This window comes from Sceloporus occidentalis, unplaced genomic scaffold, assembly GCF_023333645.1.
Source record: "Sceloporus occidentalis isolate IW3139 unplaced genomic scaffold, rSceOcc1.0.p SCAF_5, whole genome shotgun sequence".
Lineage (NCBI taxonomy): Eukaryota > Metazoa > Chordata > Lepidosauria > Squamata > Phrynosomatidae > Sceloporus > Sceloporus occidentalis.
This window is the reverse complement of record NW_028316985.1, coordinates 184,302,405-184,318,183: the sequence shown is the minus strand read 5'-3', so window position 1 is coordinate 184,318,183 and position 15,779 is coordinate 184,302,405. Positions and strand designations below refer to the sequence as shown.

General features: G+C 44.4%; 1 protein-coding gene across 1 annotated transcript in view; it reads right to left on the bottom strand.

The window, feature by feature from the left end:
• ATRN (attractin) overlaps positions 1–13,375 on the bottom strand; it is a 207,655-nt gene extending 194,280 nt beyond the window's left edge. The window contains exon 1 of the mRNA XM_089526395.1: positions 12,772–13,375. Within this exon, the coding sequence (XP_089382521.1) occupies positions 12,772–13,040 (269 nt within the window). The 5' untranslated portion in view covers positions 13,041–13,375. The remainder of the gene's footprint in view (positions 1–12,771) is intronic.
• Positions 13,376–15,779: the final 2,404 nt, after the last annotated feature.

Below are 15,779 nucleotides of genomic sequence, written 5' to 3'. Positions count from 1 at the left end.
AGTATGGGAGCTTTGAGGCTTGGGTTTTTAGAGTTTGGGGGGCTTCAGGGGCCCTAGAAGTGAAGTCCGGGTTCTTCATATGGTCCATGGGCTGCACCATCCCCATATTGGCTTTAAACCGTATCTGCAATCTCTCTTAAAGCAGGAAATTCTGGCATGGAGCTCTCTACAAATCAGTACATGTGTGTTTGTACCTTCAAATCACATGTCAACTTACCATGACTCCATGGGTTGCCTTAAGCAAGGAATCCTCAGAAGTGGTTTGCCATTGCTTTCCTCTGAAATACAGCCTACAGCACCAGACATTCTTTGGCAGCCCCCCATCTAAGAACTAACCTGGCCAAACCCTACTTCGCTTCCAAGATCAGACCGGGTCTGATGGCTTCTGGGTATTTAGCTTCATAAATCAGGCTAGCCAGCGTGACATAGTGGTTTGAGTGTTGGACTACAACTCTAGAGACCAAGGTTCAGTTCCCCACTCAGCCATGAAACCCACTGTGTGACCTTGGTCAAGTCACATGCTCTCAGCCTCAGGAGAAGGAAATGGCAGGCCTCCTCTGAACAAATCTTGCCAAGAAAAACCCATGAGAAATTCTTCTCGGGGTTGCCGTAAGTCTGAAACAACTTGAAGGCACACAACAACAATCAACATGAAGTATATAATATAAATGACAGGCCCACACAGATTTTTAAAGGGTTTAAAAAGCTGCATCCTCTTACAGGATATTATTGGACACAACAAGATGCAGAAAAATATGAGTTGTGTACAATAAAGAGCGGGAGGGAAATCCTCTCTCAGAACAACAGGCAGCAAATTGTCCTCAAAAGTTCACAAGCATAGGCTTTAAGTAAATAAAACCATTACACATACACACATTACTAACCTACAGAATTCATTGTCACAGGAGGCTGCGATGGTTCCTATGGTATAAGTGCAACTTTCCTGTTCACAGCTATTGTAACCTGGTCACGATCTCTCCTTGCTTGCTGGATTCCCTGTTGCCTGAACACATGATAGACCATCGGTATAATCCAACAAACCCTGCAGGCTTGCACACAGTTTATAGGCTTGCACTGTGAAGAAACCATGGATGTCCGCAGCACGGTTATACTACAGATCACGCAGCCATATTTACATTATAATACCACAGTATTTAACTACCAACCGCAAGATAATATATGACTAGGTCCACACTGTGCTTCTGTGTGCTTTTGAAGCACGTCGGGTGAGAGCAATCATGGTTTCAGTGTTTTCTTATGGATGAAGTGGGAATGAAAGCAGATGGGATCAAAATTAGTTACAGGCACACGAGATATGAAGTCACATGCAGCTGGCAGCAGCTGGCGACAAGGGAAGCTTGTTACGAGGCCACAAACTATAAAACATTTGATTTAAGGCCATCAGCACAACAGTCTCAAGCAGGGTGGTATTTTCTACAAAGTTTATCAGACCACTATTTCACCTGCCTTGTGAGAACTTCACAACGCTGATAAACCAATTGCGAGATAAGAATCAAAAGTACAGTTGGCCCTCAATATTCACAGATGTTTTAATCCAGGGTTTGAAAATAATTTTAAAATATATAAATTCCAAAAAGCAAAGTTTGATTTTGCCATTTAATATAAGGGACATCATTGTACTCCACCATTCTAGTTAATGGGACTTGAGCATCCACGGATTTTGGTATCCACAAGGGGATCCTGGAACCAAACCCCAGCAGATACCAAGGGTCTACTGCACTGTATCAGTACCAGACTAATGCAGTGAGGGACAATTGTCACCACCTATAGTGGACTGCATCAGAACATTTAAAAGCTAAAAATCAACCCCAAAATGCAACCTGGAAATGACTGAAAGTCTACTTCCAGTTTGACTTCTGCAATTTTCAACCTTTCTCTGTGATGGGAGGACTGGGGATTCTCAAGAGTGATCCACTACACCAGCAGTGATATTAACAATTTGAGAGCTCTTTTGCCCCTCTCCCCATTTAAAAAAATTGTTTGGGGTTCAGTGTTGATGGGCATGGAAGATGCAAAAAAGGAACTAGGACTACATTTGACCCATTAGTCACACTTTTCAGACCTCTTCAATACAGACACACGAACTATGTAATGCAGGGTTTCTCAACCAGGGTTCCCTGAAACTCTCAGGTTCTGCAAGAAGTCATTAGAGGTTCCACGAAAGAGCATGACTGGAAAAAATAAATGTTTTTGTGATGTGGATATAATAATTTTTATGTAGGGGTTCCCTGAGAGCTGTAGTTACTGTATTATGCAGGGTTCCCTAAAACTTGGAGATTATTTCAAGAGTTCACCCAGAGTAAAATGGTTGAGACAAGCTGTTCTAGTGTGAGCCAAAGGGAAAGACTCACTCATTTTTTAATGACTCAAGTAAAGATAGTGCTTCTCAGAAAGCAAGTAGTAGCTGGGATGACTGAAAGCAAGCCAGTCATAAGCACATGACCACGTTGAAACAACAAGAACTTTCACACTGAAATTGGCTGGGATAAACCATATGTGAATTGACATACTTCTTGCGGAGGGGGAGACAAAGGATATTTAAGGAGATGTGAGTAAATGAGACAGGAAAAAGCAAAGAGAGACTTAAAGCCTTGCCTGGGCTTGATTTGTATGAAAAGTTGCCCTCCTTCACAATGCCTATTAGAGATGAGTGAACGCACTCATCTCCATCAAAATCTGCCAAGGAATCCAAAAATGCAATGGCAAATTTGCACTGCCTCCTCAGATTAGCATTGCTGCTCCACTAGTGTCCCCCCCCCTTGCCCAACTCTTTAAGCAAATAAATCCGGGGGTGAGAAAAGCATGGCCCTCAAAATATTGGGCTACAACTCCCATTAGCCTTAGTCAGGGCAGCCTGTGCTGAGGAATTATTAGAGATGCAACCCAACAACGACTGGATAGCCACAATTGCCCATTCCTACAGTAAATGTTAGCATAAAGGTACCTGACCTGAGGGTAGGCAATATGGACTGGATGAAAATTAGAATGTCTAGGCTAATTTTGACAGCTCTGCTCAGATACAGGACACTGAGAAAGTCAACAGAACCAAAGCTTGAACAAGAATATTCTGCAGGCTCAGTCATTTGTGCTTCATCAAGTGTGACTTCAGATTCATTCTGGAGGCAAACCTGAGGAGTATAAATAACACACGTTATGGAGTTCACAGTTTTCCGCCTCAAAGAACACAGTGAATTTCCAAAGGTCAGAATTATACTGGACAATTTGTTACCTACAACAATTAGAAGCAGCCAAGATAACTTTCGTGTTACCGCTTCTATTTTGTTTTTAACACATTGCAAGCACCCGCTATTACTATATTTTTGTATTTCTAATTTGCATCTATAATCAGGCATACAACAAACTAAAAAATGATGATTCATATGAGGATAGGACTCTGCAGTGAAAACACAATTGATGTATATGCTCCAATTTGTAAAGCAGGGATGGGGAAAGCAAACCCAGCAAGTCCCATTCTGCATGCCCCAAAAGCTCACAGATACCCCAAATAATTTGGGGGAGGGTTTACCATAAATAAGCAGAAAAAAACCAAAACTCTGGCCAAATACACAGATTTGTATTTCACAGATGCCCACCCCCTGGTATAAAGATAACTGGTATTATATGGTGGCCTCCTAAGTAAGCACTGACCAGGTCTGACTCTGCTTGGCTTTAAAAAGCTGATTAGATGGACATTCAGGGGTTGCATGGTTGGGGTCTCCTCTTTTCTGAAATAGAAGCCCTGTGTGATTGTAATTACTGAGCTATTTTATTGTTTTGTACTGTGACATGTGTCACATGCTTACTATGTTGTGAACCGCTTTGATCTACAGGAAAGGCGGTATATAAATAAAGTTTTTATTTTATTATTTTATTTATCATGCAACTACTCCAGACCTCAGCTGACCCTAGCATCAATGTCCCCAATCAAAACTCCAACTCCTGCTGGCAGGGAACTGGGCAGGGGAAACTGACGCAGCATTTGTGTCTCCCCCAAATATTCAAATGTACTGCTGGAGAGTAGGGATTTATGGGGTTTCTCACACACGCACGTGCACACACACACACACACACACAGAGAGAGAGAGAATGGAACTACATCTGATAGAAAATGTAGGCCTATAACTCTACATCACAATTCTTCTCCTGTGTGATATATTAACATCTTTTGTCTGATGAAGAAGCCAATAGAGCTTTGAAAGCTTGCATGATATATTTTGTGCATTTTGGTTGGCCAATAAAAATATCACTTTTGTGGATTTTGGTGTTTTATGCATGCATAAGTCATACAATGTATACAGGGGAAATTATTCGCCACAGCTCAACAGATTCATTTTGCTGCTAGTGGCACAAGTGGAGTTGCATATACATCAATATTGTGCTTACACACTGTGGTTGAAACCTGAACATGGCACAATAGCACCCAGTCGGTGAAATGTGTTATGCAGTGATACTATTCGACATGGGGGTTGTGTAGGGCCAGGGCAGCACATTTCCACATGTAGACATTTACACTACACTAAGAGGACGTTGGACTGCAGCCTTAATATGGCCCTTTATTTGAACATCTTAGCTATGTTTCTCGACTTAAAGTAAAACCTTTTAAATATGTTTACATTTAATGCCATAAAGTTTATAGTGCATTATGTCTTCCTTGTTTGGGTTACAAGAGGTTTCAATTTATTGCAGCAGATATTAGAATTAATTTATCTCATTAATGGCATGCTACTATGTTTTGAAACCAAAACTGGATTTATTTATTTATTTTCAGTATATGGCTCAGCATTTCTTTTGGCCATAGAAGCTGTGTAATATTAATCTGTAACTGCTTCCATTAACATAATGAAAGGCATTTCATCTTCTTTCAGCAACTGAGCAATTTTCTGCTGTTCTCTCCATGTCTTGCTGCATCCCACTTACAGGTTTTCTACATATTCAAAGAAGCATTTACACATGTAAAGCCAACGATTGCATTTTGAGTTGGAGTTTGATCCGATGCATATTCACTCAGAAATGACCCTGCCTGGATTCAGCGGGATATATCCATAAATGAAAGCATTCAGGTGCCGTTTCAGGCATGTAAAGGCATACAAAAAGCATGTATTTTGTAAGCATATATCAAAGGCCACTATTCAGCACCAACATGCAACTTGCATTCCACTTCTTTCAAGTTACTACAGGACAGGCAAACCTTGCACAATGCTTTGCAATGCACAATGAAGAGGTATACTGTGTAGTGAGGAAATTGTTTTTACTGAAATAACCTAGCTCCATAAAAACCATAGATTTGGAGGAGATCCCCAGGGATCCAGCCCAACCCCCTGCCAGTGCCATAATCCACTGCTTAAAGTACCCCTAAGAGGTAGACATCCAACCTCTGTTGAAAACTTTCAACAATGGAGTGTTCCAGTTTCCAAAGGAGGTGAACTGTTGGAATAGCCCTCACTTTCAGAATGCTCTTCCTAATGTTTTATTGGAATCTCCTTTCTTGTAATTTGAATCCACTGGTTTGGGTCCTACTCTCTGCAGCATCAGAAAAGAATCTCACTCCATCTTCCACACGAGAGACTTTCAGATTATCTGAAGATCACTACCATATCTTTTCTCAAACCTTCAGCTACTCCTCTTCTATGCCCTCAACAATCTGGGACAGACTTTGTCACACCTTTGAGAGTAACTGAGAGAAAGAAAGAAGTTGACAGCATAAGCTTTTGTAGACTTAAGCAAATGTACTGATCCAACCTAACAGAGTTATGTCTTTGAAATATCTCTCACAAGAGTTTGTCTTCCTGCTATTTTGCCATCTTGGACCTTCTCCTTTCGACATGCTTCAGTTTGTCAATATCCTTCATAATTTGTTGTGTCCAGAAGCAGACACAGGATTCCAGGTAAAGTCTAACCAAAGCAGAATGCATCTGAGGAAGCCTACGAAAGATCATGCTACCAGTTTCTTCCTTTCAGCTAGTCTCAAAAATGCTACAAGATCCCTTTGCATACTGATTTTCCAGACTAACAGAGCTATAACTTAGAACCAAAACAGAAGTGATAATATTATGTCTTTTTTGCCTGGATGTTATAGTTTTGTCAATAAAGCTTCAGACTGTACGGAAGGGGGGTTTGTGCCACTTCATACTGCAGATTCATGGTAAACCTGTGGTCTACCAAAAGCCCTAGGTCCTTTTCATATGTACTATTGTCAAGCCATCTGTTACTCATTCCATATTTGTGCATGTAATTTTTCCCACACAAATGTAGTACCTTACATTTATCCCTGGTGAAATTCATTTTATTAGTTATGGCCCACCTCTTCAGTCTATTAAAATCATCTTGAATCTTTCTGAAGTATTGGCTACCACTCCCACTCTGGTGTGACCTGCAAATCTGATCAGCATGCCTTCTATTCCATCACTCATGTTGTTTATAGATACGTTGAACAAAGAGAGGCCCACATGAAAGTATTTGTGTTGGAAGAGGGACACTCATTTCCCAACAGGAACAACCACCTGGACCTATTTATGGATGCTCTTTTTTCTCCTTTTTTGTTTTTCAGCTATCTAATCTCTTTAATATTTTCAGCCCTCAAATTTATAAATGTAGGACTACGAAATTGAATGGACATTTATTTTCAATCTTATGAAGTAATATTCCTTTCCCATTCACTATTTTTGATACTGAAAAGCTCTTGAGACTTGCTGCAGAACTATCTTTTACACGTGAAGTACAGTTAATCACAAGTTAGCCCCCCTTGGTCCAAAAGGGCTTCTTTTCCAATTAGTGTTAACAGTACTGCAAGCTTTTTATTCCATTCCACTGGTATCCCTGCACAGAAACAAGGAACGCGACTTCCCCATTAACATAAGAGACAGCCAAACAAAAAATTGTCTATTGTCTGTATGCAGTCATAATTTTATATAAAATGGTTTAATGCTGAAGGTTTTGGGTTATGTTCCTTGGCTGTATTTGGATGCAGAGCAGTATGCCCATGGCACACATACAGCAGCACACACAGGAACGCACCCCCATTATAACCAATGGGGCTTGAATATCTGCGATATTTCCGATTCACATGGGGGTTCAGAACAGATCCCCACAAATCAAGAGGGATGAGTGTATTTCAAAAAAGGAAAGTTAACTGCTGGGATCAGTTGAACACTTCATTTCAGCAGACATGTCTTCTACATTTGTACTCCTGATCCTTGCAGAAAGGGCTTTCAGTATGAAGCAAAAATTCCAGTGATGCACTAGAAACAACTCCCTAGTGTGTGTACTGCATGCATGTAAACGCACATCTCTCCTTCACACCCACAGTGAACAACAAAAACACATTGCATGCCTGCCTCCGCAATGTGTGAATCAGCCCCAAGCTCTAAATAGCCCCAAGACACTTTATTTTGCCATCTTTTCATAAACAGTAGTTTAACACATTTTCCAGAAGTACCCACAAAGTAAACCTTCAGCACCAAGACTATCAAGCACAGGAACATTAAAATAACCCAGTTCACTATAACAAGAAGCAAACAGGTTTTGGCAGAAGAACTGCATCCTAAAGCGGAACACAAGCTGGTAAGATCAAAAACACCCCACATAGATGCTTTTGTTGCTCAACCAAATTAGTCATAGACTAAAATACCACCTCCAAAGCCATTAAAACTTGTTTTTGTAAGGTTATCTAATTAGGACATTACTTCCAGGATCCAATTTAACCATGCAACAAAGAACTTGGTCTGCTATTGGGATGCAATACTAGCTGCATATAGCTGGGTCCTACCTCACAACATTGTACTTGAACTGTAGCCGAGGCACAAGCATATTTTTGTGTGCATGGTTACAGAAATGGTATCTATTTTGAGTACCGCTCTGAACAGAGTTTACCATCCTTTCACACAGAAATCTACTTCTCGGAATCAGACATGTTCATCCATCTAGGACAAATGACCTTGATATTTACCAGGAGATATGGATATGTCCCTCTCTGCTCTACAAGAGTCCTTTGCCACCTTTAGGATTAACATTTATTGTGACATTAGTTTTTGTAGAATTCAGAGACACAGCGTTAATCTGGAATATCAGTATGCAAAAGGATCTTGTAGCACTGTTGATGCTAACTGAGTGAAAGAAGTTGAAACATAAGATATCCTAGACTTGGTCTACTTCCTCAGAAGCATGCTGGATGTAGACTAAGGGGCTGTACAGACCGCCCCTAAGAGGCGACCTGCAGCCACCCTTGTTAGCACCAGATTGGGGCCACAGCAAGGCTTTTGGCTCTCTCTCTCATCTCCATCAACCTGTATCATACCAGCAAACACATAAACTGGGTCGTTGTGACTAATCCTAGGGCCCAGGTAGGTGGATATGGGAGTAGGCAGTCCTTTAAAAAGCCTGATTCCAAGTCATTTAGGGCTTTAAAAGTAATCACCATCTCTTTAGATCAGCCCTGGAAATGCACTGGCAGCCAGCTCAAACTGATAACTATAACAATATTGGATGTTATGACTTCACAGTCTGCATAATCTGCCTGTTAATATTCTCTACCAACTGAATCCTCAAAGCCATGGCTGGGCAAAGAGCAGTCTTCCAGATATTGCTGAATGGCAATGTCCAACATACCTCATCAACAGGTAAGGCTGATGGGTGTGGCAGTCCAATGTCACTTTGCCCATCCCAATTCTCTGAATTCTTTAAAGACAGCTCCATACTGCATCAACCCAGTCTGGAAGTGTCCAGGTCATAAATCACTACAGCCTGTTCTCTTCCAATAGGGAACCAGCCAAAGCTCATAAAAGGCCAATCCTGGTAACCAGAAACACTTGTGCCTCCGCAAATAGTTACAAATCCCAGAGAGCCCCCAAACTAAGCCCTTGGTCCTTCAAAGGAAGTGCAACCTCCTCCCACATCAGTCTCACACCTCTACCAAAATTAAAAGGTTTTCTATACCAAGACAGTACAGTTGCCCCTCCATTTTCACAGGGGATCCGTTATGGACCAGCTCCCCAAGCGAAAACGAAAACTGTCAATATTCAAGTCCCATTGGCTTGAACGGTGACGCTCCATTTTGCCCCCCTCCATTTGCCACTTGCGCATAAGCAAGGAACACGGATCTCAAGTCCGCAAAAATGGAGGGGGGACTGTACTTCCATCTTGTCTGACCTAACACTCAGCTTCTTTGCTTTAATCTATCACAACACTGCGTAGAGACAAATGTTCAGGATTCCCACTGTCATCTTTATTTTGTAGGGAAAAAAATCAGAGCCTGAGGGGAAAGCAATGGCCATAAAAACAAATCTTTACCACTTTTTAAAAAGGGGACATAATACCTCTCAATATTCTCTTCACCATCTCTTTAAATGCAGCATTGCCTCCACACTGACGGTACATTCTCTAAAGCCCACATCCTTTACTGTGTCACAATTATAGTAGTCAAGCCACTTTGCTAAGCCATATGCCTGCCTATCCTCCCTTTCTTTACCACAGCACTCCAATGCCTCTCAACATCTGCAGCAAAAATCCATAAACCCCACTTGTTGCACATTACTAATCAGAAACGTAGAACATCTCATTCTGCTTCCTTGGATCATAAACTAGTTTCTCTCTCTCAAATGAACCAGACACCACTCTGCTGTTGATCCAACCAGTAAGGCCTGATAGTCCATTCTTTCCAAATTTTTACCCTAACTCACTGCCCCCCCAAAAGCAATCTAGGCCTCCAACTGCACACAGTATTGGAAGACATCAGGCATCTTGCCTACAACTTAGATCCTTCGCTCATCACGTTAGCTCAGTATTTGCGTACACATACCACAGCCCAAGACTTTCACTAAGTTTCCCATGCCCAAGTTCAGAAAAGCTCCCAGCCCTCAGAAAAGGCAGCCTCAGCCACTCTTTGGAAATCAGGTAAAGAGTTCTCCCACATCTGCTCTAGAGGTTTTCAGGGAAAGGAGACAGCAAACTTCACTTATCAGTTCACCATCTCTGGAAAGTCAGAAGCACCACCAGGAAGCTTTAAACATTGAGAAGAAACAAAGGCCCAATAAACATGTCACAGAAATGCTAACCATGTATTTTCACAGGCAGATAAACCATTCTGACAGATTAAAAATTTATGGCCTAAAATTTGCTGAAAGCAGAAGAACAACAAAAAAAAAAATATCTCAAGCCTTTTACCAAAAGCCAACCTCCAGTCTTTCTGAAAACCCATTCAATTAGACATTTATGCAAGTGGTCTAATATTATCGGTCCCAATTGTTCATCTTCCCACATCTGAGGATACATATAAATGCATGCTTTCATCATCAGCTGTATCTGGTAAAATAAAACAAAAGCTTATGCGGCAATCAATGAGACTCTTGGGTCCTTTGCATTAAGAAAAAGCACAATTAGCACTTTGGAAAATGGTCACTGCAGAGCAGTCTGGTTCTTTAATCCATACAGCCAGCTGTCCTCACGAGAGATCCTAAATAATATGGCATAGATGCTGCCTCCAGAACATATCATAGAGATTAACTACTGTAGAGATTAACTACTACATGCCTCCACTGCTGATACCTAGGAAATGACAGCTCTTACTCAGGTAACATTCGGAAAGGCCTCCCTTTGCCCAGGCCCCTGAGTCTCCTAACCTTAATTGTATCTTTGCCTTCTCTGCACATTTCTTTGCAGGATCTTATCTAAGCAACTACCCAGATCGGCAGCAACAGTTGTTCCTCAGACAATGAAGCTCTTCAGGGAAACCCTGAAAACAGTTGTCTTATTACATTAACAGATGAGTTCAGTGGAGGCTGTTCACCAGCAAGTGGGTATAGGATTACAACCTTCACCCTACACCTCAGTTTCAGAACTGAATGTTGTGCTGCACTTACTTGCTTTCACACTCAGGCCAAAGTCTGAAAAGTGTATTTTCTTTTTCTTACTGCCACATCCACAAAAGCTATCTCCTTCCTAAAATACCTGGGAAGCCCCAGTCCAAGCTTCATCCTCTTCAGGAAAGGCAGGCTACACTTTGCAAGATACTCAGGGAAAAGTTCCCATTGCCACCAAGAAGGCAGGAACATGTCACTGAGCAACTAGCAATGCATTTTTGTGAGCAAATGAGCATTTTCTGACAAATACATAATGTTTAGAGTTAATTTTCAGAGGTAATGCAGGAAGCCGCATTTTCTCTCCGACCTCAGTCTGCCACCTAAAAGATATGTACAATATTGATTGGTCTCGATAACAGAATTGCTGTAAAAATTACTGAATAGCACAAGCAATGAACTTTGAACCACTTTGAGGCTTTCCCTTGTTTCAATGAATCCGACTGACATTGCCATTTGCTGCTCCCATGCCCCTCCAGAAAGCCCTCACCCAGGGTTCCTTCCTCCACGAACCTGAGCATTTCTATAAGCTCTTTCTAGCAACCACTCTCATCACAACCTTCCTCCAGAGGTTTCATGGTCCTCCTCTGCACAAAAACCCTATGCGTAGTCCAGTCTGGGCAGTAGTTAAATGCCTGTACTGCAGCCACTCACTCAAAAAACCATAAGGTTGCGAGTTCAATCCCAGGCAAGGGCTCAAGTTCAACTCAGGCTTGCATCCTTCTGAGGTGGCTAAAATGAGTACCCAGATTGTTGGGAGCAATTAGCTTACAGTTGTAAGCCACTTAGACACTGCTGTTCAGTATGAAGCGGTATATAAATGAAGCTGCTATTGAAGCACACCCCGCATCTGGACAACATCTTCACCCACCAGTTTTCAGCTCCCATGCCTTTCCAGAAGCTCCTCAGACAGGTTGCCTGTCCCCTTCTTGTTCACATCCTGAACCTTCCCAAGGAGGGTCTTTTCCTAGGGACCACCCTCCTCCCTCTTTTCTTCCTCCTCCCAACAACAACAACAGCTACCACCTTGTGAGATAGTCCAGTCTGGACAGAAAGGTGAAGCCCATCCACTTCTCCAGAAGACATCTTCACACGCCGGCTCTCAGACCGCATGCCCTTCCAGAAGCCCCTTGCTCCGTATTTCTTCCTTTTCTCCTCCATCAACTCCCTCAGAGCTTCTATAAGTTCTTTCCAGTGACTGTCTTCATCCCACAATTGGTCCTCAATGGGTTTGAATAACCCACTCCCCACCACCATCCCCTCTCTTCTCTCACATCCACCAGAGTCGGCTCCTGCAGGGCTGGCACTGTGTCCTCGGGGCCGGTGGTTCCTCTCCTCCCAATACCCAGCCTGCGAGGGAGGCCAGCCAAAGACACTCCCTACCCCCTAATCTCTCGCCCACTGAACTTGGCTCCCGTAGTGCTGCCTCTCCCAACACCAGCCCTGTGAGGTAGTCCAGTCTGAATAGCTCTTCTCCCTTCTTCTCCCCTCCTCCCCATCCCTCAGCATTTCCACGAACTCTGTATGGCAACCTCCTTCCTCCCTCCCTCCTCCCAACACTCACCCTGCGAGGGAGGCCACTCTGAAGAGCCCCTGCCGCCGCCTCCTCCTCTCTCTCACCGGAGCCTTCCCCACAGCGCTGTCCCTGTGGCCACGATCACTCCTCCTCCCTTCAACACCCGCCCTGCGAGGGAGGCCAGGCTCTCCATCACCAGAATCAGCCCCCGCCCCAGGCTGGCTCTATGCTCTCAGGGCCTGTGGCTCCCCTCCTTCCCTCAGGCTTCCTCCCTCCTCCCCACCCCTCAGCGTTTCCACGGGCTCTGCCTCCCTCTTCCCAACACCAACCCCGCGAGGGAGGCCCCTGGGGACGGCCCCTTCCCCTCTGCCCTCCTTCTCTCACCGGAACCGCCCTCCGCAGTGCTGGCAGTGCTCTCCGACCCATCCGGGGGCGCAGAGGCATTGCCCGGTGCGGGGCTGGCAGCGTCCTCCGTTGGCGCAGGGCTTGTGGCACTCCTTGGCCTCCTCCTCCTCCTTGGCCGACTCCCTGGGTCCCGCTGACGCCGCCGCTGCTGCCGCCACTCCCGACGAGGAGGAGACCGGGCCCAGCGCCGGGAGCAGCAGCCCCAGCGCCACACAGGCAGAGAGGCTCCAGCGCCAGCGCTCCTCCATCGGGGCCCAGAGAGAAAGACAGAGACCGGGAAAGGAAGGAGGGGAGTACGGTGGCCGGCGAGGGCTCCGGGGAAGAAGGACTACGGCGGCCGGCGAGGCTCCGTCTTCTCTCCCTGACGGAGGCTTCGCTTTCTGGTTCCTCCTTTCTCTTTCTCCTTCAGTCGGAAAAGAGTCCCAGGGAAGAGGCGGCAAGAGGGAGCCGCGCCGCCATAGTGCGCGCGCCCGCGTCCCCTCCCGATGACGTCAGCGGCCGGAGCGGAGGCCCCGCACTGACGCACTGGCCGTCGAGGGGGCGGGGCCAAGGCCTACCATAGACACCGAAGGTTCGACGCTAGAGCGTCGCCTCGGAATCTCGGCCTCGGGGCTTCTCTCTACGCCAAAATGCCATAGAGAGGGGAACGGGAAGGGAGGGGGAGCGGAGTTGGTATCCAGGCAACCGCCTAAGCGAAGGGGGCGTGGCTCCAGTCTGCCAGAGCCTCTCTGACAGGAATCTGTACTGTAGAAATAACGCGGTTTGACGCCGCTTTAGCTGCCTAGGGCTCCATTCGACAAAATCCTGGGATTTGTAGTTTGATGAGGAGCCAGCCCGCCTTGGCAGGGAAGAAGGCCCTTGTCAAACTACAAGCCCCAGTTATATATGCATGGATAATATACATATAATTAATAATTAATAATAGTAATATAAATATAATATAACTTATAAATGTCTTCCTAGTGACACAGTTTTGTAAAGACAGACAAAATGCGCAACGGGATTCATGACAAGTCTGATGCGGAAGATATACACTGAGAAAAGCCACTTAATAAAATGAACACATGAATAAAACCGCAGCCATTGACTCCTGGTTCTCTGCCTCCATGAGCCCCCTGTGACCCGAGTGCGAATTCCTCTCTCTTGGCCAACGGTCCTCACAGATCATTGGTTTTTCCAAAGCGCAGCTGCTCCCTTTCTGTCCCTTTTGGGCAGAAAGGGTGAAAGCGGAACAAGTGTCGCAGCCTTGGGACAATTCCAGCACAACCGTTTCTCTCACACAAAGGAGTGGCTATGGACTTCTCTGGGCAAAGGCCGCCATCTTGGGCACCTTCCTCCTACTTCCCAGAGCAATTTGGATGCAAAAGAGCTGCAGACTGCAGGCAGAACAACTGAGTTGAACCTTGTTTTCTGTGGGGGTTTTGGGCCACATGGCCATGTTCTAGAAGAGCCCAAAAACCCCATGGAAAACTAGGGATGCCGGCCATGAAAGCCTTCGACGCCACAATAACAAGCCGTTTTAATGTCTCCAGTGTCCCTTGGGCTCCTTTGTTTCTGGGATGTGCGCTAGCCATGAGTATCTATATATATAAAATAACTTCTTTTTTCTTTCCTTATATTTATTTATAAACACATATTATCAACATATTATCAACGCATATTATTAACACACAACTCACTTAATTATAACACAGCTCTAACAAACATAAATTGTGTTAGCTTACATTCACTACAGCGATCTTAAAGACAAAAAACAAACAAGCATACAATCAAACAAGCCAACATGAAACATACATTTGTTAGAAAAGAAGGTTTAAAAGAAAAGGTCTTAGTTTACCGGACATTTACACATAGAGTATATAAAATAATAAGAGATATAGAAAGGTCGAAATCAAGATATAGAATATACAGAACTGAATAAGGAGAAAGGAAGCAATCACTTTGTAAATATGTAATAATAATAGTAATAATATATTTTTTATTTTTATCCCATCTCTCCCTCGACTGAATTGTTGCTAGGTAGCTGTGTAAGCTTACTCTTCCAGAATCAGGAATGATGTAGCTTTGATTGGACCAAAGTCTAAGGTTAGCAATAAGGCAATCCAAATTCATTTATTCCATTTGAGGCGTGTGAAAGAAACTAGCATTCCCGTGACTCTGGGGGAAAGGTTTTATTCATTGTATGAATAAAAACCTGGCTTTTACTGCATTATTTAGAGGAGCTTTGCAAAGTGCTGAATCCTATCCCCAGTTTAGGTTCCCCCGAACATGGCAGCCACCATTGGTGCTACTGATGGAGGAGCGGGAAAGCATGCTGAATCTTCTCCCGAACTGCTTGAGATGCTCTCTGGAGCTGCCTGGATTCCAGCATTTGTCTCCAAGATTATGAATGGCCTCCAACATTTCACAGATGAGAGCCAGACTATCCACGCACCCAGTGAGGTGGCAGTGAATTGGGATCCTGTCCTCTGAGCCAGTGCAGCTGTTTCAACAATGGAGTGACACGATCCCTGTAGCCAGCCCCACTCAACAGCCTGGCCACTGCATTTTGAACCCGCTACGGTTTCCGAACAGTTTCCAAGGGCAGCCCCATGTAAAGGGCATGGAACACACTCCTTCCTCAGAGTGTAATGGAGTCTCCTTCCTTAGAGGTCTTTAAGCAGAGGCTGCATGGCCATCTGTCAGGGATGCTTTAACTGAGAGTTCCTGCATGGCAGAATAAGGTTGGACTGGATGGCCCTGCGGTCTCTTCCAACTCTAGATTCTATGATTCTAGTCCAAAAGAGATGTAACCTAGGCATGTGTCACTGAAGCCAGATCCAACTTCTCCAGGAATGGGTGCAACTGGCCCACTAGTTTTAACTGTGCAAATGCACTCCCAACCACTGTTGAAACATGAGCATCCAGGCTCAGATCTGAGTCCAGGAGCACACCCCAGCTGTGAACCTGCATCTTCAGGGGGAGTGCAACCCCATCCAGCGCAGGCT